This window comes from Otolemur garnettii, unplaced genomic scaffold (genome assembly GCF_000181295.1).
Source record: "Otolemur garnettii isolate 467f Iridium unplaced genomic scaffold, OtoGar3 scaffold00158, whole genome shotgun sequence".
In the NCBI taxonomy this organism is placed as follows: domain Eukaryota; kingdom Metazoa; phylum Chordata; class Mammalia; order Primates; family Galagidae; genus Otolemur; species Otolemur garnettii.
The window spans coordinates 601,245-622,727 of NW_003852553.1; the positions used below are offsets into that span (position 1 = coordinate 601,245).

The 21,483-nt window shown below is 39.5% G+C and overlaps 1 protein-coding gene across 1 annotated transcript; it reads left to right on the forward strand.

The window, feature by feature from the left end:
* Nucleotides 1–1,945: 1,945 nt before the first annotated feature.
* Nucleotides 1,946–2,311, forward strand: HYPM (huntingtin interacting protein M). Its single transcript, XM_003799913.2, has one exon. It carries the CDS (start codon nucleotides 1,961–1,963, stop codon nucleotides 2,309–2,311), a length of 351 nt encoding a protein of 116 aa, XP_003799961.2. The 5' UTR covers nucleotides 1,946–1,960.
* Nucleotides 2,312–21,483: the final 19,172 nt, after the last annotated feature.

Sequence of the window (21,483 nt, forward strand, 5' to 3'; positions counted from 1 at the left end):
CCAAATATGTATGTCTAAGAGCTAAAATCATATCACTTTACAAAACAGCAGGACTCAATCTTTAGTTCGGCCTTTGGGCAGTTATTTCTCATATATGACACCTCTAAACATCAAATGAACGAAATAATTTTGTTTTAATGACAACAACAACTTTTTTATTTTATAAATAGTGTATACAATCACAAAAATATTTGCAAATAATTTAGGTGACCAGGGACTTATATCTAGAATATAAAAAGATCACTTATAATTCTCTTACACCACTCAGCTAATTATAATGTGATAATCCAATAAAATCATGGGTAAAATCTCTGAACAGTCTGTGATTCATGGAAATCTAAATAGCGAACAGGTACATGAAAAGATAATCAACAGCATTAGTAATTAGGGAACCACTATAAACATTAATTCACCCCAGAGTCCGGTAAAATGCGGGGTTTGCCGAAACACAGGTTCTTGGGCATGTGAGCAATTTGAAGCGGGCTGAATGGGATTGGGAGGAATTAGCCAGAGCTGTGAGGCACTGCGCAGGCACCGCGGGCTCTACTGCAGGCGGCGGGGAGGCGAGGAGGCGGCTGAGTGGCTTTTTTTTTCTTGTACCACTTTCTTCTCTGGCTCCATGCACATGCGCACTCCCTCACCCCCGCCCTCCGTCCCAGGGCCAGAGCTGGGCGCTTGGGTGCAGCGCCTCAGAAGTGGAAACAGTTAGCCGGTGGCTGGCCTTGTCCTCTTTTGGCAGAGTGATTCCATACAATGACAGTTCATTCTCTTTATCATCCATCATTGTCCTTATAAAGAAAATATGTCCACATAAGAACTTACATATGAATATTTATAGAAACATTATTCATAATAGCTAAGAGGCACAAACATGTTCTACCATTCAAGATAAAGAAAAGATGATTCTGAGGGCACAACCTTGAACCAAAGGGCAGAGTTATGGACCCAAGTGAAGTCACAGTATTAAAGAGATTAGAGGGAGGAATCTCAAGCCACAGAATATTATTCCCAGGACTTGTAAACTAATGGAGTTTTGTCTAGTTGGATTTGAAATTGCTTGGATTAGCTACCCTTTTCTTCCATTCACTTTCTCCCTTCTAGTTATTGGCTGTTAGTGAACTAAAAACAAAGGAGAAACACAAAATTAGTGAAGAAGAAAATTAAATACAATAAAAGAAGGAACATCTTGGTGCTATGGCTTCACATAGGAGAGCCAAGAAAGACATACCTGGGTTTGAACTGAGCATGAAGTCGTCTCTATGCTGGCTCTCACAGGTGAATCCATTAAGCATTCAGTGTCTTACTGTGACCCCTCAAATGATTAAAACATGTTTTTCAAACGGGGTAAGATAATGACAGCCATAAAAAATGTGAAATGAACATATGTTAAAACAGAAAGACACTGTAACAGGTTCAAAAGAGAATCTAAGAGCAGACATGGGACTATTCATTAGGAGTATTAATTTAATGTGTGTAAATAGAGGCAAAACTTGTTTGATTACACCGTGTGAAGAAAGACGCTTGAAACTCAACTAGGGAATATATTTTACAAGATCTTCAGTGACTACAACTGACAAAAGTTTGTAAAAGCCCTCAAAGACAATACAAGGCTAGAAACCAGAGCAGTGTCCTACAGACAGGGCAAAGTTTTCCATTAAAACACTCATTTATTTCTACAATGTTAAAGTCAAGTGGAAAGTTACAGTTCTGTCAAAATTGGGGCCAAGTTATCAGGTAACCAGCTCCCAGTCACAGACATTTCTAGGCTGAGGCCTGATTAGGGCTCGTTGGATACCAGTGACATCCCTCATGTCTATGATGTCACAGAGGCAGCTAGTTCACTGACCAATGAGGTACAGGGGGAGAGTATATAAGGACAGCACCAAGCCCCTGTGTCCACAGACCTAGTCCATCTGGGTAAACAAGCAGAGTTGATATGGAGCCAAATACAGCCAACAACATGGCCGAGAAGACAAACCAGGAGAACTCTGATGGGCGTACCAGTCAGACTCAAGATGCTTCATCTAGAAATGAGCTACAGATACCTGTGAGCTGCGTGGACCACCTTCTACAGGAGGAGCAGTATGGACAATGTGTGAATTATTCCACATCAGATTTCCTTCTTGCTATGCTCGACTACCTAACTGACTATATCTTAGAAATGGTGGGCACCGAGGCCAGCAACAACCTTATGAACAACTCAGAAGGTGGAGAGAGAAGCCAGTCAAACAACCGTGAGTCCTCCCGCTCTTCAAAGGATACACCCTTCTCTCTGTTTGACGAAATGCCTGGAGCCAGGCGTACTGGATGAAGACTGAGATCCAGAAGCTGGAGGGAGGGGATCCTCCCAAGCATCAGCTAGAGCCAAACAGCTCATAGCTGAAAATACCCTGCTGTTGTCATCAAAAATACTATTAAAGGATGTAAATCCATGATGATGGTTCTGATTCTTCTTGTTATCTGTCACTTTGGGAAGCAGGGGTTCTATGAGGAATGGGAGGGAATGGGAGGGAAAGGGAAGGAGGGAATGGGAAGGAATGGGAGGGAATGGGAGGGAAGTGGAGGGAATGGGAGGGAATTGGAAGGAATGGGAGGCAATGAGGGAGGGAATGGGAGGGAGGGAATGGGAATGAGAGGGAGAGAATGAGAAGTAGGGAATGGGAGGGAGTGGGAGGGAATAAGAGGGAGGTAATGGCAGGGAATAGGAGGGAGGGAATGAGAAGGAATGGGAAGGAAACATCACATACAGAGGTGGGGATAGAAGATATTGGGCAGTGGGGGGTGTTTGAATCAGTGATTTCAGAGGTGCAGTTTCCAATGGAGACATGAGGGCAGTAGCCCTGGTGGGAGAAACTCCCTGAGGGGTGGATCTCATTGTCTCTGAACAAGGAAGGTCTTGGGAGGCCAGGGACTTAAATAGGCCCTCCCAAGCATGAAGAACTCCCAGCCAGGAACTTCACTGGGGTTGAAGACCCTTACTTAGGGGAGGGAGGCTTCACTCATGGCAGGGAAAGATGAAAGTCAGAAGGTGATGATGCAACAAAGGCAGGGGGACAGGAGTCCACTGGCTGGCATGAGCTCCAACATGGGGATTGAGGAATGATGTGAAATATTAAGGAAAAATACAAAATAGGGGTTATGGTGAGGTGTTATTTGTTTTCTTATTACTACACTGATTCCATAAAAGGACTTGAGACAGGGATTACTAATGAGGGCTGTGAATATATCTTTCTGGCCTACCTTGTAAGCACTAGTAAATCATTATACACAAAATGTATAATCTGGCCTAAGAAAAGCAATTCAAGAAACTCCTAATGGTTATTATTTATGAATAAATGGAATTTATTTAAAAATATTTCATTTAAAACACAAGTATCAAGAAACTTTCAGATAAAACACGTGTTCATTTTAATAATAATATACCAGATAGAACAACAAGCAACTATCAGTGACCAAGAACGTGCCTTGAGAGGAATGAGAAGAAACTGTATTCCTGTCCTAAGTGAGGGACTGAAAAGCACTTAGGATACTCCAATAACCTTCATGCTCTGTACTAAGTTTACAAAAGGTATCACATCAAGTGTTATAGCAATCTGTCCCCTAGCCTGTCAGTGCCCACATTAGAGGTGTTTACTGTTCCCTACACTCCCAAGGTCCACCCTGAGCTGCCTGTTGGCCTTTCAGAGAGGACTTGTCACAGGCTGCCCAGATGACGTCTTCAGTGACAAAATCCAGGGGACTGAGTTTCAGATCTCAGTTCCCCTCGGAGATTTCTTCATATAAAACATGGAGGTGAAAAGAATCCCTCCATCTTTGGTTTGCCCAAAGATTCAGTTCCCTGTGCCTGTAAACTGCTGCTTCCCACAACATGTGGCACAAAGGAACCCTTAACAAACAGCTGCCTCTGTCTGCCTCCTCCAGCCCCAGTCACACAGGCCTGCCTCTCCAGGGTGCAGCTGGGTCTGGTTCTCAGGTGACTGCTGGGCACCTGGGCACTGGCTGTGAGAACCACAGCTTGTCTGACCCTGTGCCAAGACAGGAGAGGGCTGGAAGGGGAAAAGACAGGGCAGAGGGACGGGCAAAATGGCCCTCACTCAGCTTTCTTCTCTGCTCCTCCTTCCTGGTTGCTCATCCTCTCTCTGCCCCTGCCTAAGCGGAAGGAATCCGCCTGGACTTTGGCTAATCCACAGGAGTGTCTTGAGAATGAGGGAATAGTGTCAGGGTTGTTCTCAAGGCTTTTTAGAAGACGTGCTGTCCAAACCCAAGAACCCTTTCTTGCCACGTGATGCCCAGTGAACCTCATATTTCCAGATATCTCATTGTCAAGCTGCCCACCCACAAATGTGTGACTCCTAAGGAGAGCTGTGAAGCCTTCCCAGGATTAGCCAAGGCAGGCGTCCTCAAACTAAGGCCCGCAGGCCACGTGTAGCCCCTCTAGGACATTTATCCGCCCGCCGGGTGTTTTAGCCGCCGCTGCCTGCCTGCTTAGCAGCCGACTCGTCCCGGGGCCCGCAGTCCGGCCCTCCAACGGTCTGAGGGACAGTGAACTGGCCCACTGTTTAAAAAGTTTGAGGACCCCTGAGCCAAGGGGTGTCTTCCCCTTCACTGTGCATCTGGGTAGCAAACAGGCCTCTCCCCTGCAACCGCAGGTATACCATGTTTCCTCGAAAATAAAACACTGTCTTATATTTATTTTTTTTCTCAAGAAGAGACACTAAGTCTTATTTTCAAGGGAATGGCTTCCTCTCTGCGCCAAAATGCATGGCGTGGCTATGCAGATATGCTGCATAAACACGCCCATCAGTAGGTCTTATTATTAGGGTTGGGCTTATATTTAACAAATGCATAGGGGGCAGCACCTGTGGCTCAAGGAATAGGGCACTGGCCCCATATGCCAGAGGTGGTGGGTTCAAATCCAGCCCTGGCCAAAAACCGCAAAAAAAAAAAAAAAACAAAAAAAAAAAAACAAATGCATAGAAGTCCTGCTAGTGCTTATTTTTTGGGTAGGTCTTATTTTCGGGGAAACACGGTCGTTTAAAAGAGAATCCAAAGAACAGACATAGAAATATCCATCACACATATTTAAATAAATGTATAAATGAATGCAAATTTGGTTTTAGTATGACATGAGACGGGAAACAGACGGACCTCTACAGGGCAAGGCATTCAACTTATGTATGTGTATCAGTCATGTTCAGTTTACAGAGGGATGTAAACATGCTCACAGGCAACACAAAGTTATAGAGAACCTGGTATGGTATCTTAAAGGCAGGGCAATGATTATATTGACACAAATTTTTGCTAGAAAGTTAAAGTCAAATAGAAAGGTAGAATTTTCTCAAAAAGAGGGTCCAGTCATTAGGATGAGAAGCCATGGACACCAATGACATCACAAAGATAAGGTTGTCGAGGAGGCAGGCCCTGATCCACCAATCAGAGACAGGCCCTGACTGACCAATCAGAGGCTGGAACACAGGAATACAATGAACAGAAATAAGCACTAGTATCCTCAGAGACTCCCGCCAGCTGAAACACCAAGCCTTGCTAACTGGTGCAAAATCCACCAAACATGCCTGGGGAAAAATGCAGAAGATGCTCCTGTAGGCACAGAAGGCAGACCCTCTCCCAGTCCAGGAATGAAGAGAGGAGGTTTCCAATTACCTGTGTAGAACACCTCCTGAGAGACGGTCAGCATGCCCAGTGCCTGAGGTCACCACACCAATTTTCCTTGCAGCCATTCTTGAATATCTGACTGCCAACATCCTGGAGCAGGCGGACAAGGAGGCAGAAACCAACTGCAGGGTGACCATCACTTCTGAGCACATGGAGACAGCCTGCACCTAGACCGGCAGCACAGCTACCTTTTTAAGAATGGCACCAGCTCCCAGGTTGCAGAGAGGCCCCAACCCAGGAAGAAGTACAGGCACCTGAGTCTCTGAGCCTGACGGGACCTCAGCAGCAGCTTCATCTAGCTCTGAAACTACCACAGAAGAGGGATGGAGATTTCTCCATCAGCCCATGCTAAGAAAGGGTTTGAATCCACGGTAATGCTCGTGACTCCTTTCATTATCTGTCACTTAGGGTAGAAGGGATCTGTGAACCATCCAGGGGGAGCCAACTCATAGAGAGTTAGGGGTGGAAGGCATGGTGGAGAGGTGTTTGAATCAGAGATTGAGACGTGTATTTTCCAATGGTGACATGAGGGCAGTGGCCCTGGTGGGAGAAGATCCCTGAGGGGTGTGAGATAAACTTTCTCATTGTGTCTGAGTAAGGAAGGCCTTGGGAGGCCAGGGACTTGGTTGGGCACTCCCAAGCATGATGAACTCCCAGCTAGGAACTTCACTGGGGCTGAAGACCCTGACTTAGGTGCGGGAGGCTTCACTCATGACAGTGAAGGGTGGAAATTGGAGGGTGATGATGCACCAGAGGTGGGGGAACAGGCTCACTGGCTGGCATGAGCTTAGTGAGATATGGGTTCGTACATGGGGATTGAGGAGTGATGTGAAATCTTAAGGAAAATTGCAAAAAAGCATCAGGTGTTATTTGTTTTCTTATTTATACACTGATTCTATAAAAGGAATTGAGATGGGTATTGCTACTGATTGCTGTGAATATACCTTTCTGGTCTAAATTGTCAACACTGGTAAATCATAACAATACACAAAATGTATAATCTGGCCTAAGACAAGCAATTCAAGACACTCCTCATGGCTATTATATATAAATAAATGGAATTTCTTATAAAGATATTTCATTTAAAACACAAGTATCAAGTAATATTCAGATAAAACACCTACTCATTTTAATAATCATATACAGATAGAGCAACAACCAATTATCAGTGGCCAAGTACGTGCCTTGAGAGGGATGAGAAGAAACTGTGTAAACCTGTCCTAAGGGAGGTAATGGAAAGCACTTTAGGATACTCCAATAATCTTCATGCTCTGTACTAAGTTTACAAAAGATATCACATCAAGTGTTATAGCAATCTGTCCCCTAGCCTGTCAATGCCCACATTAGAGGTGTTTACTGTTCCCTACACTCTCAAGGGCCACCCTGAGCTGCCTGCTGGCCTTTCAGAGGGGACTGGTCCAAGGCTGTCCAGGGGAATCCAGGGGCCTGAGTTCCAGTTTCCAGTTCCCCTCTTTCTGGACACATGACCTTGGACCTTCATTGACTCCTTTTGAAGAGATTTCTTCATGTAAAACATGGGGGTGATAAGAGTCCCTCCATCTTTGGTTTGCCCAAAGATTCAGTTCCCTGTGCCTGTAAACTGCTGCCCCCCACAAGAAGTGGTACAGAGGAACCCTTAACAATAGCTGCCTCTGTCCCCTCCTCTAGCCCCAGTCACACAGACCTGCCTCCCCCAGGTTGCAGCTGGGCCTGGTTCTCAGGTGACTCCTGGGCACCTGGGCACTGGCTGTGAGAACCACAGCTTGTCTGACCCTGTGCAGAACCAGGAGAAGGCCAGATGGGGAATAATACAGGGCAGAGGGATGGGCAAAGTGTCCCCACTCTGCTTTCCTCTCTGTTCCTCCTCTCTGGTGACTCATCCTCTCTCTGCCCCTGTCTAAGCAGAAGGAATCAGCCCGGACCTTGGGTAAGCCACAGGAGTGTCTTGAGAATGAGGGAATAGTGTCAGGGTTGTTCTCAAGGCTTTTTAGAAGATGTGCTGTCCAAACCCAAGAACCCTTTCTTGCCACGTGATGCCCAGTGAAACTCTTATTTCCAGATATCTCATTGTCAAGCTGCCCACCCACAAATGTGTGACCCCTAAGGAGAGCTGTGAAGCCCTCCCAGGACTAGCCAAGGGGTGTCTTCCTCTTCTCTGTGCATCTGAGTAGCAAGCAGGCCTCTCCCCTGCAGCCACAGGTGCAGAATCGCCTTCTCCTGATCATTTGATGGTGGCATCATCGACCCATCGACCCCTGAAGTGAAGGGTCTTTGTGTCCATCACTTGGTTTCATATACACCCCTGTCCTTCAGTGTAAAGTGGGTGCCTCTTGCATGAGCAATGCCAGGCAATTGTTCATTATATTCAGATCTTGACATCTTGAATAAACACTGTGTGATGTTTAAAAGCTATTTTGGCTTGTGACTCTGGCTGGTAACACTAGACATAGACTCCTGGATACTTGTATTGCACATCTGAGGAATTCATTCAAGGCCAGAATGCATATTAGCCACATAGGGTTAGCAGTTCTCTGTGGGGAGGTGATCACCTTACAGTCCATATGCTCCTTGGAAACATCACCTGTAAGAAGAGATGAGCCAATAGCTGAGCCCTGGGGCAAAGGGGTGGGAGGATCTTGGTGTTGGCAGAGCACACAGCCTGGTTAGGAGGCTGGCCTCCACCAGGAGCATCCTTTGGGAACAGAGGAATTGTTAAGGCCCAGGCTCCTGGTCCCTGAACGTGTCAGGTCCTATAGGATGTGGCCACAGGGAGATGGCCTGTCTCTTTAGGAAGGGCCTTTGTTACTTTTACAATTAGTTTCTAAAAAGAGGGCTCCTCTTATGAAAGTCAAATGCATCATTTCCCTAAAGCACAAATTACAAATTAGTAGCTTACATGCCCAATCTGGGCACCAGATGGGATCATTAGGACAACAGTGATGTTTGTAAGAGAAAATTAATTGTCTGCCAATAATTGAACTCTAGATCTTTTTTCTTTTTTTCCTTTTTTTAAGACAGAATCTTGCTGTGTCGCAACATCACAGCAACCTCCAACTCTTGGGCTTATGCAATTTTCTTACCTCAGATTCCCAAGTAGCTGGGACTATATGTGCCTGTCACAACGCCCGGCTAATTTTGGTTGCATTTGTCACTGTCGTTTAGCTTGCCTGGTTCAAACCCACCACCCTATTGTAGTGGCTGGTGCTATGACCATTGTACTAGGAGCACCAAGCCAAAACTCTAGATCTTTCTATCAGAGAATCTTGATGTCTTAGGAAATCTAAATATCTGTCCATCCATGTGAATTCAATCAGAAATAATTGGCTGTCACCCCTTTAAGACTAGGTCTCTATCTTGCTACAGTCCTTGTCTTTCCCTACTGGACACAATTGCAGACTGCACTCATAAAAATAGCTGCCTGGCTCCTGAATATAATTGAGGTCTTTATTCCCATTCTCATTTAAATCGAAAACTGTAATATTCAGAAAAATTATTATTATTTAATGAATCATCATAGTTCAGTGCTCCTCAAAGTATGTTTTCTTCTGGGGTAGACTTTACTGTTTTTCTTGTTAACTAGTAGGTGGTCCTATGTACATGACTAGCATACAGCTCACCTTTGGATCATCATTAAGTTTTGAAAACACCCAGACTAGTATATACTCTGTCCAAAAAGAAAACTGCATTCACTTAAATATCTGGCAAGGCCATATTTCCATAAAGAATTCTAAATGCTGATACTCAGTGCCTCTATCTGCTGTAGCCAATCAATAACAAGCAGTTTGAGGACAATAAACCAGTCTTAAAATCATGATTCATGTAGTGCTGGAATAGTGAATTTATTTTGTTCTATTATCTTAGGAATATGATTTTAAATCTTATGCAATGCAGAGAATACAGTCTGCCCCTGGTATTGTTTTAGTGTTTATCCTTCAAATTTCTTCATGCAATAAAAGACTAGTTTCTCTTAATGTTCTAGAATAACTGTGTTGAGTATCTCTATATTCTTTTAAAACAAAATTCTTGAAAGGCAGGGAGCTATCAGCAGGAAAGCAGTGTGTGATACTGTGTGTGAGTTATCTCGATCCTGAAAGGTAGTATGAATAGAATTCACCAATTCCATCATAGGGGGAAGTCTTCATGGCACAAAATGATAAAATAGTTAAAGGAGAGGGAGATAACTGAGTTCTGTTCTCTTGGAAGTGTAATTTACTTGGGGGCCATCAGCTTGCATGGATATAAAGAGAGGAAATTAGAAAAATTATTTCAAAAGTCTTCTCAAGGTGTGCAAATACTAGATTATGATCTTTTTCTAAGAAAATATCTCCATTACAAGTGTGTGAATGGGGCACAGGGAATCAGATTCTTTTAGTGTCCATTTTAAAACTAAGGTCAATAAGACCCAGAGATGGTCATCAGCTGTCCCAGGGTTCCATGGCAAGTGGGTAGCAGGGAGGACAATTGGTTAATCTTTTCTGTTATTGAGGCTGTTTACTCTATCCTGAGAAATAATCCTCAAGAAGGAAAGTGTTCAGTGTTTTCTTCTGGTTAAAAAAATACTTAACTCTTCAATATTGAGATGTCTGGGTCTCTTGTATTCTCAACAAGCACTCTCAAGAACTTGTGAGCTATCACTCTTCACAGTGTCTTGACAACAGTACTCAACAACTCACTTTCAAGAACGTTCACTGGTGTTTTATTTAGGGATGGCCACACAGGTTAGGAGAAAAGGACAGATTTTATAGTATAAGTCTTTGAACTTGGTAGATATAGGTCTTGTTCTGCTGGACATTGTGTTAAACTGTGTCATGAATGTTTTCAGACTCTGTCCTCTGACATCATCTTAAAGGTAGGATACAAAAACATGAGAAACTTGTGCTCAAGAACCTATTAACTGAAGTATTTGAGGTACTGTCCTTTTCACTGGACTCTGAGATGGTCCTTGTTTTTGTAGACAAAGATTTTGGCCTGTGACTGATTGTGTGGTCTTCACATAAGCATGAGTATAAATCTAATAGCAATCTGTAGGAGGTTATTATTTTTACAGAGACTTATAAAAGGTGTGGTTAACGTATTACAAGTAAAATAATATATAATTCCCAGAAGAGAAAATCTTGTGGAAGGGGACAATGAGAATAATAAAACTGAAAATAAAGTTACTTTTTCCTATGGTGTGCAAAAGGAAAATAGTATAAAATCAAAGACAAGCTTTTGAAAAATAGTCTATAGGCATACTGATTTAGCCTATTTATCATGATGTATGGGTATAGGTTTTAAGCATATATATTTTAACGAATCTCCAGAGATAAGTATAATACTTCTTCAGTTGAAAAATCTCTGACTTAGAAATGCTAGATGCAAATTAAAAATCAGATTGAAACCAAATACTTTTTTCAAATTATACCACTGTTATGCCAATTATAACACTGTGGTATTGTTGACTAATATTATCAAGTGAAGCACCACCAGAACTCTGTTCAATAGCAACATACCAAGGACATCAAGGGTACTGACATATATCTGGGACCTTCTGGTGCATGACACAATGTATAAAGTATTTATGTTAATAATATTTCTTCATTCCAATTCAACTTAGTGTAGGCTAGGAACCTCTTTTGATTAGACATCTTTTTTCTTTGCAATTCATCAATAGCATTAATAGTTTATCAAAAAAAATCTGTCTCCATCACCTTTCTTGCCATACGATGACACAATGCATTTTTGTGACTTTCCAGGGCTTTAAATCTCAAAAAAAATTAAGTGACAAATACATTTGAAGTATCATTTTATGTTATTTTTCACTGAGGATTCTACTTGAGAAAGGAAAAATTAAAATTGTCAGGACATTTGAGCACTTAAGGTAGGATTATGAAAGCATGAGAAGGTGAATGGTAGTAGTGTGGGTACCTATTACTCAAAATGGCAATATAATAAACATTTAAACAAATATTAAAAATGTAACTTTTATTTTTTCTTTTCTTTTAAAGGTGCCAATTATGGGCATAATATAGTAAAAACAATACATTGAATGTTATTTTGTTGAGGTATAGAGCTTCTGCCTTTGGGGGGAGATTATAAAAAAAGGAGCCCAGAGAAAATGATTTTAGACTTCTGACATCCAAAACTGTAAGCAAATAAATGTGCATGTGCACATGTGTGTTTACACCACCAAGATCTTGGTAATTTGTTATAGCAGCAAATAAAATAAATGTATCTGAAAAGTACATTTTTACAATATCTTATGATGAGCAGGCAAACATTCCAACAAAACTTGGTCTTTTAGGTCAAGTTTAGTGTTCAATATAATATTTCATACTAAAGTAACTCTGAGCTTTTAACGAAAATCTTATGAACTGATGAAAACTGAGTCAGCTTTAGAAAATTTTAACATAAATTTGTGTTCCTTTTCAAATTCTGTCTATGAGCTTTCTAGAGCTTTTGGTACTGGCCATGTTTTGTCTTTCGCAACCCTCTTTCCTATTCCTAAACAACAACAAAAAATTACTTTAGATCAGGAACATTCTCTTTTTTCCCTTAGTCAACAAAACATATCACATTATCTTGAGATCTGTAGTAGAGTTTCTTACTTTCATACAAATATAACTTTTAGGCAAAGTCACCTCTATTTCACAGAGAAGACTAGGGGTTCAGAATTGTGTAATGTCTGTGATTTTATCAGACCAGCTAATGAAATACACCTAAGCTACCTCTATCCAACAACACATGTGTCTTATTTAACTTCTTAGTGTTGCAGAAATGAATATATTCATAGCCAAACCCAGAGAATTCACTTCTTTGTAGCATGCACAAATAATTAACGCAAGTACATAAAGTAAAACTGTGTTTAGTAATCAGTATGTTAGTATTTTATCTTATGAACTACTTATAAACTAATTCCACCTGAATCCTTGATTCAGCACCTGCGTCTTTGGGAACCCAAACTTCTAAGATACCAGGCAGAGATCACGGGTGCAGCAGCAAACTAATCAAGCCAGCCATCAAATGTCCAATAATTCACTGTAATATCATCCAAGATTTTCAGTTTTCTGAAGATTTTAGAAATGTTCTAAAGCTGACATATCTCAAAACCTCATTACCATGGAAATACAAGTTTGTCAGAAAAATAACTCAATTGGATTAAATAAATCAGTTTATGACTTTTGAATCTTAAATTTTTAGTAGAAGTAATTCTCGTTCATTTTATGGGTGAAACTATATAAATTTAGTAAAAACATCCCCCAAGAAGCATGAAAATGTGTTTATATTATACTTAACACTGATAAATTAGTGAAGCTATAGTTGCTTTTATAAAGCCTATTTAGGATTCCCCAAAGAAACAAAACCAATTAGGGTGTGTGTGTGTGTGTGTGTGTGTGTGTTTATTATAGCAGTGATTCTCAACCTTCCTAATGCTACGACCCTTTAATACAATTCCTATGAGAACTGCTACATTATAGGAATTGGCTTACTCAAATTTAATGACTAAAAATCTCATAATCTTCAAGCTGTAAAATCAAGAAATTACTGGATATTTGTTATTCAGTCTAAGTCTAAATAACAGGGGCAAGTAATGGTTTAAATCCCAGTCTGAGTCCAGGCGGTCTTGAACTCATGAGCTCAGGCTATTCACCCACGTTGGCCTCCCAGAGTGCTAGGATTACAGGTGTGAGCCACTGTGCCCTGCCCCAGATTCTGAGTTCTAAAAACAATGAATCCATATTGAGAGATGTCCAAATCATCATACACAAAAATCAAGTTCTCATCCATTTCTGCCAACATTAGGAACAATTTATGGGTTATAAATGTAGGCAAAATAAAACAAACTAAGTTATTAGATCAGAAACAGTAAGACTATATAAGTGTATTGTTTTAAGCCACTAAGATTATGATAGTTTGTTTCAGAAGTCATTGGAAACTAATATAACCTCCCAAATAAACTACTTCCACCTGAATTCTTGCCTCAGTACCTGCTTCCAAGAGAACCTAAACTAAGAGACTAGGTAAAGGTGAAGGATGCAGCAGAAAACTAATTTATCCCATCTCTCCTGAAGCTGTTTCCCACCACCTTCCTGTCACATGATACATATGGTTATAGTTTTATAGGGGTTAAAATTGTGAAAGACTTTAAGGCTGAATGGGGCAAATGGGTTTCCCACGGCACTTATGTATGATCAAAAATGAATTCCCTTGGGAGACTTTTCAGTCTGGCCATGGTAAAGTAGCTGGTACTGTATTAGCCTCCTGCCACAAATGATCAGAAAACTAGAAAAAAATCTATGAGCTGTCATTCAAGCACTGTACAGAAGGGAGCACAAGGTACCTCAGCCATCACTTCAGATCTCTGTTTGGGAAAATGTTTACCATGACACAGTGAGCTGAATTCCTGGCAGAACACAGTGGATCTACTAACTTAAGGCAGAAATCAGAGTTCAGTAGGCCTAAATAAGCTGGAATTTGCCAAACATGCCATCAGGGAGGAGGTAGCTATGCAAAGCAAGATCTTAAAAAAGACCATTGGAAAGTTTTCTAACAGTCCTTGGCTGAGGTCTGGGATGCAGTTTCATAGGACAGGACTACCTGAGACTGACCAGAGAGTATCTGCTACAGGGTTAAAAAAATAGATATTGGACCAATTGACTAGTTTGAGAGGATGTTGGACCTCCAGGCCAGGAAGAGCAAAGAGATTTTGATAATACCTCATTTAATATCATGGGCATCCAGCCAAGACTGCAGAAGTTTGGCAGTAAAGATCATCCCCTAAAGTAAGACCTGTAACAGACATACACTTAAAAATCCTAAAACTCATAATAGCCAAGTCATTGGAGAAGCCCAAGTGCCCATCAACCCATGAATGGGTTAATAAACTGTGGAATATTATAGTACAGCATGGAATATTATTCAGCCTTAAAAAAGATGGAGACTTTACCTCTTTTATGTTTACATGGATGGAGCTGAAACATATTATTCTTAGTAAAGTATCTCAAGAATGGAAGAAAAAGTATCCAATGTACTCAGTACTATTATAAAACCAATTTATAATCACCCACACTTTAATATGAAAGATAAAACACAACTATAGCCTATGATGGAGGAGGGAAGAGGAAGGGAAAGGTAGAGGAGGGGCAAGGTTGGATGGAGGGAAAGTAAACTGTGGGACCACACCTATGGTGCATATTGCAAGGGTACATGTCAAATCTATTAAGTGTGGAGTATAAATGTCTTAACACAATAATTAAATAAATGAGGTGAAGGCTATGTTAAACAGTTTGATGTAAACATTCCAAACTGTGTATACATGATTCATGTATTTATGATCTAATAAAAATTTAAAAAATCTTAAAACTCAGCTCTTAAAAAATCTACAGGGGAGACCAGATATGGTGGCTCATGCCAGTAATCCTAGCAGTTTGGGAGGCTGAGGCAAGAGGACTGCTTGAGACCAGGAGTTCAAGACCAGCCTGAGCAACAGAGTAATATCCTATCTCTACAAAAAAATTAAAAAAAAGCTGTGAGTATTGTGGCCCACTTGTAATCCCATCTGCTTGGGAAGCTGAGGCAGGAAGATTGCTTGATCCAAGCCAAGATTGAGGTTTCAGTGAATTATGATGATGTCACTGCATTCTAGTCTGAGTACCATAGTGAGACCCTGTCTCAAAATAAAATATTTTGAAATATGTTTTAGAAGATGAAACTTCTTACCTTTTCCCTAGTTATCAACAGAGGCATTCCTTTTTGAAAGCTCAGCTGTGGAGATACTGCCTGCTTCTTGGAATAGCTGTCTACCACAGATAAACATTACTGTGTGCTATTGGGTGTGTTCAGTGTGCAAATAGATTGTAGGAACATGAGAGGCTGGTTTTGCAAGTTCCTGGTCCCAGCACTTCATGAGGATCAGGTAGTCCAGCAATCTACAGTCTGTGTGCCTGAATGAAAAGTGAACCCACAAAAGCTTTCTAACCTTCAGTGTGAGGTAAGACGATTATGTTTAGGGATCTCAGGTATAGTATCTGCTTTCTGTGATTTTTGTATTTTATGTGTGTTTATGGTGGTGGATTTTGCTGGTCAGGAAGAAAGCAACTCCTTTCACCATCTGATAATGGATTTTATAATAAAAAGAGGAAAAGGGAAATATATACAGCCATGACAGTTTCTTCATCAGATAGCTGTTAAATTTGATGGTTTGAGCAGGGAAATGTAAGAATCTTCTTGTTTCTAGCACCAAATTCAATCTATAAAGTGAAGCATGTGCTAGATCCCACTGAACAATGAGGGTCTCCGGGAACAAATACACATCCTAATAACATTAAAAACAAAATCAAATTCACAGCAGAATAAGTACCGTGTCATTTTCCCCCAAATTTCTCATACCTCTACATACTGATCTAAGATAGACAGTCCTCTTGCTCTGAATTTCTTTCATTTATTAGAAAACCCAGATGTCTCATTTGCCATTATTGAATTTATTTTTTGCATTCAGTTCCATCCTTGATATGGGTAAATATCCAGTATGGATATATATTCAGTAGAAAGATTGCTAAAACCTGGGAATAATTCCAACATGCATGTGATATTTTTGATAGTACAAGGAGATGACATGCTGACTGTGAATATAAATATACACTGAAAAGATGCATCAGGGTTGCTTTATTTCTCTTTAATGTAGACTGTTTTAATTAGCAATGCTATCTTACTCATTTAAGTGAAAATTACATTTTTTCAGTGGGATATATCAGACTATATGCTTACAGAAAACAGGCTACATATTTAAAGCATTCAAAATAGTCTGTAAAAAAGATTACTTATATATGATAAGGTACTTACCAGATACTTAAATACTACTAGCCTCTTTAGAAAATCTTTAAAACACAGGGATTAAGTGATGTGTTCTTTTTTTTTTTATTTCATGGTAAGTGGTGCATATGTTGTTTAGACAACAGTTTACACACAAGATTGTTAAAATTCATACCCCATGATTTAAGTGTATCAAGCTATTTAATTGGGCTCTAGTGAAATCCTTAAATAGGTCACTTACCTCCCTCAGTATACAAATATACATACATACATACATACACACGTACACATATAATTACATGTGAGCAAATAATATAAGGGAAACAGATAAAGGAAAAGGTGAGAAAATATCTTATTGGTCTTATAGTTGGTGAATTATTTTTTTCCTATGTATTTATGATTTCCTAAAATTCTCTGCTAGTTTAAGGTTGGAGATTATCTGTATCATCTGTCAATTTCTTCAGGTCCAGTAAAGGTAGTCTAATAGGTTTAGAATCCAATAAACCCAATAAAATTATTTAGTTTCTACATCTTTTGTCCCGGAGTCAAATTTAGCATTTCTGTTGAAATTACTTTCTTACATGATTTAGTATGTTAAAGGAAGGAAAAGGAAATATGGCTTTAATATGTGAAATGAGCTCTTTGTTTTACCTAAGCTCTCCATGATGGCATATGTTATGACTATTTTGCCAGCATATGTAAACACTTAGCGAATCATCTTTAAATGCTTTCTATTTAGAATCTACTTGTAACTCTGTTTTTGTACATCCCATATGTTACTTGTGTGTGTTCTTTTCACACTCTTACTCTCTCACTGCCCCCTACACATATTCGCACATTTTTTATTATTTCTCAGATCTCTTTTAACTTCTCCAACCTAGTTCCATTCCTGGTTATTTCTTTCTATGGGTAGTATCACATTTATTTTTTACCTCTGTTTCCCTACGCTATGAACTTCTGTTTCCAGCAAACACAGCAATAAAACAAGTGGGTCTCATTGCTTCTGTTACTACTAAAGTTAGCAACTGTAGTGGTTACCTTAAATTCCAGAAAATCCCCTAGAAGGAGGGCAGAGCACTTAGAGCAACAAAATGTGACAAATTCGTAGTGTACTGGGATAGGAAATTCACTTAATATGGTTTCTCTTCTTCAGCAAAAACATTTCTTGAAAGGTGGTTAATAATATATGCCTTTATAGGCTCACTTTCTTAAAAAAAACTTTCAAGCTACCCTATGACATAAAATCAATCTCTATCACTTTACTAACATTGTACTCCCAACAGTCACTGTACTGCTGTTAGGAAATGACATTCGTTCATTCATCCTTTAATAAATATTTGTTTAGTGACAGCTGTGCATTGGGCACTGCTGGACACTGGAGTTAGAGTAGGGAACATTTTAGTTATGGCTTTCTGTATCTTCAGCCTAGTTAGGGGTTAACTTATCCAAGCAATTCACTACAATTGTGATAAGGGCTATGAAGAATACTTCTTCATTCCTGATTCTAGTTTTCATCTCTCCTGCTCAGGTCCATGATCAATTCCCACTTCTTGAATTTTCTGTGTCCTTATTGTACATGACTTTACACTATTTATTCAACTATTTTTCTACCACTATCCATCTTGTTTACATTTTCCTCCTCTCCCTCCAAGTGTGGGTTTCCCTCAAAGTTTTAATATTTAGCCAATAATCTATGTCTTTTGCCATGATTTCTCATCAGCCCATAGTTTTAAATATCAGTGCTAAGGGGATGCCACCAAGATAGCCATTTCTAGCTCTTATCTTTCCATTGCTATCTGTTTTCCCACTTGTCCAACTGTCCTGATATTTATAATGATTGTGGCCAAACTCACTGTCTGTCATGTTTGGCTACTTCTTCATTCATCTATGTTTCTAAAAATGTCATAAATGATCCATCGGTTTCTCACATTTGAAACCTTGGAGCCAATTTTGCTTTTAGCATTTCCTTTACTCTAAATACCCAAACTACTACCAAGTTCTTTTATTTCTTTCATTATAATGTATGTAGCAGCCATCCTTTCTCATCTTCATTTTCTGTTATTATTGTTCTTTTCATCTCCATTTTGTCATCCTTTCCTCTGTCAGTCTAAGAGCTGCCTAGAATTCAATAGGCCTCACCTACATTCTAAATGTCCTCCTAAATATTTTCTTTTTCTAAACCCTGGGAACAAAATCATGGGAGTGGTGGGAAGAACCCAGCCACAGAGCTAGATTGAAGTTCTGGTCCAACCATTCACTACCTTCTGTACATTCTCTGTGAGGTTCAGTTTCCTCATACCCATCCAATCTCATAAAGTGCTCACAGGAAATAAATAGGATCATGGAGGTGAAATTATTTTGAACTGTGAAGCATCGTACATGTATGAAAATTCAAGTAAGATTTGTTGTTAGAAGGAAAACTCAAGAGTAGATACCAAGGCCCCAAGTCTTAACTAGTGACGTCATATTGTGTAGGAGTTGACAGCTTTGATTCCGCAGTGGGATGACCTGAGCTTAAATCCCAGCTCTGTCACTTACCAGTTGTGTGAAACTGGGAAAATTTCGTTAGCTTTTCTGTTCCTGAGCTTTCTCATCTATAAAATGGGGGTAATTATATTGTTTACTCATGGGAGTTTTGTAGGATTAAAGGGGTTAATAAATGTAAAATATTTAAAAACAGTGCCTAGTATATAGTAAGTGCTCACGAAGTGTGGGAGAGGTGGGAGAGAGAGAGGGGATTAGTGGGGTTTGGTGCGGGTATCAGGTGGAAGCCAGTTAGCAGAACTGAGCCACCGGGTGAGGCTCAAATACCGCAAGGAGGGAATCACAGAATAACAGAGTAGACACCTGTACCTAGCTGAATCCTTCATGACTCAGATCTTGCCATCTTTCAGAATTGAAAAAAATCATACATTAAGGAGTCATGAACATTTTGAGCAATCATTTAGGGCAAAAGGATGGGATAAGGATCTTTCAGACACATTTTTTGGTTAGAGAAAAAAGAAAGGTAGTTTGCCTTATTCCATGAAATAATGTCATGGAATCAAAAAGTCAGTATTCAAATGTCCAAATGTTGAGAAAGCAGACTCAACTGTCCTCTGTATTCTAGAAATGCCTTTTTTTTTTTTTTAACTAACATAAGCTTATATAGCATTTCAGAGTGTAAGGGACCTTAGTAATATCATTCCTCTCAATTTATAGCATTGTTGTCCAGAGTATATATTTTTATTAACACACTTTGATGAAGGTTTTTTATTGACATTGTTTCCATGTTAAGAAAAAATAATACTTAGAATAGTCCAGGGATGTTTTAAATGCTTTAATTTTTTTTTAACTCATTTAATCTTTGCAAATATCACATGAGATAGACATCATCATCATAGTCCATTTGCATAAGAATAAACTGAGGATCACAGAGATTATGCACAATTAAGTGGTAATTGGAGCAGGTGCCAAACCTAGGCAAGTCCAGCACCAGAGCCAATTTTATTGGCCATTGAGTACTATCATCTCACAATTCTATGCTCCAGCCTCTGGTCAAGAGGGTATGCTCTGGAGTCCTGAGCTGCTGTTACATGTTGCAGGTCCAGTTTTCCTTGAGAAGTGGTGTTAAATGTTTGATAGTTTTTCTCAATAGATAAAAATTACTTAAATAAAATTTACACTAAGTATCCCAATCTCCAATACTGCTGGGCAAGAAGAGTCTGATTTTCTCAGCCATGATTCTGTTATTTGAACATCAAACGAAGGCCTCAAATACTGATTCTTTTTCCTAGACAGTATATTATACTGCTTTACCTTGCACTTAATTGATGCTGCTAGCCTCAGGTTATTTGAGGGGAGGGAGTACATGATAGTTTTGGTGTTTTTCTTTGCTGTTTCAAAAGATCAAGTCTAAATTTTTGGAGTTGCCATTTTGTTTTTGTTTCCTATTTTAACTATTGTTCATTTCAATGTTCTCCTACCTTAGGTTTTCCTTTATTTTTACTTTAAGCACTATCAGCTAGAAAAATAATTTAATGGGATTTTACTTAATTTTCTTCTTCACTGAATAAGAATATTAAAATCAAACTTATCTTTGCTGAACACTTAATAACCTTATTCATTTCCAAGTAGGCACAGTGCCATTTGTAACTGCTGTTAAAGTTTAATTTAGCAGTTTCCAGTCCTTATAACAGTTGACTTATCCAGGCTAATTTGATTTAATCTTTCTAACAGGATGCCAGGAAACACTCCGTTCCTACATAAAGACCATGTCTGACTCATTTAAGGGTTTGTGGTTCATGTAAATAGACATCAGTCTCATTTTCATTTTGGTGTTGTGCAGTCAGAAAATATTTTCCAGGGAATATTACGACTTGGAGGGAAACCAAGAAAATGATTTAAAAAGCAACTCTGAGATGCAAATCATTCTATAGAAAGTAAAATCCTCAAGACCAAGGATACAATTTTAAAAGTCATTTAACACTAACAATGTTTATAAGAAAGGGAGAGATAGATTTTGCCAGAAAATATGAGGTGGGAGATGGGGGTGTGTATGTAGAGAAATTAAACTTGGAACATAGCAATCAAATAATGATGTTTTAGCCTTCTTAAATAGACTTTAAATCTAAACATACTTTTATCTGAATTATAAAAGTGGAAGTTCAGCAACAGCCCACTTTGTAAACACAAAGAGAGATTATATCAAACATGCTTATTTAATTTGAGTAGCATAGTACAGACAAATCCATTAAAACACCTTCCCAAGACCTTTGTATAGTTCAGTCTCCTCATGTGAAGTCACACTAAAATTAGTATACAATTAAAAATTTTGAAATTGATCTTATTAAATCAAGTGATATGATATTCAGGATGACTGTGAAGAAAGCAGTAAGAGTCTCTTACAAAACAGGCAGTTTTCCAATGTTTAACAGGTGATGGTATACTCAAAGATGCCTGTGCCCACAAACACACAATTTTTAAGTTGTATATTTTTGCTATGTACTAAAAGCCCATTTTGTAAAATAAATAAATAAA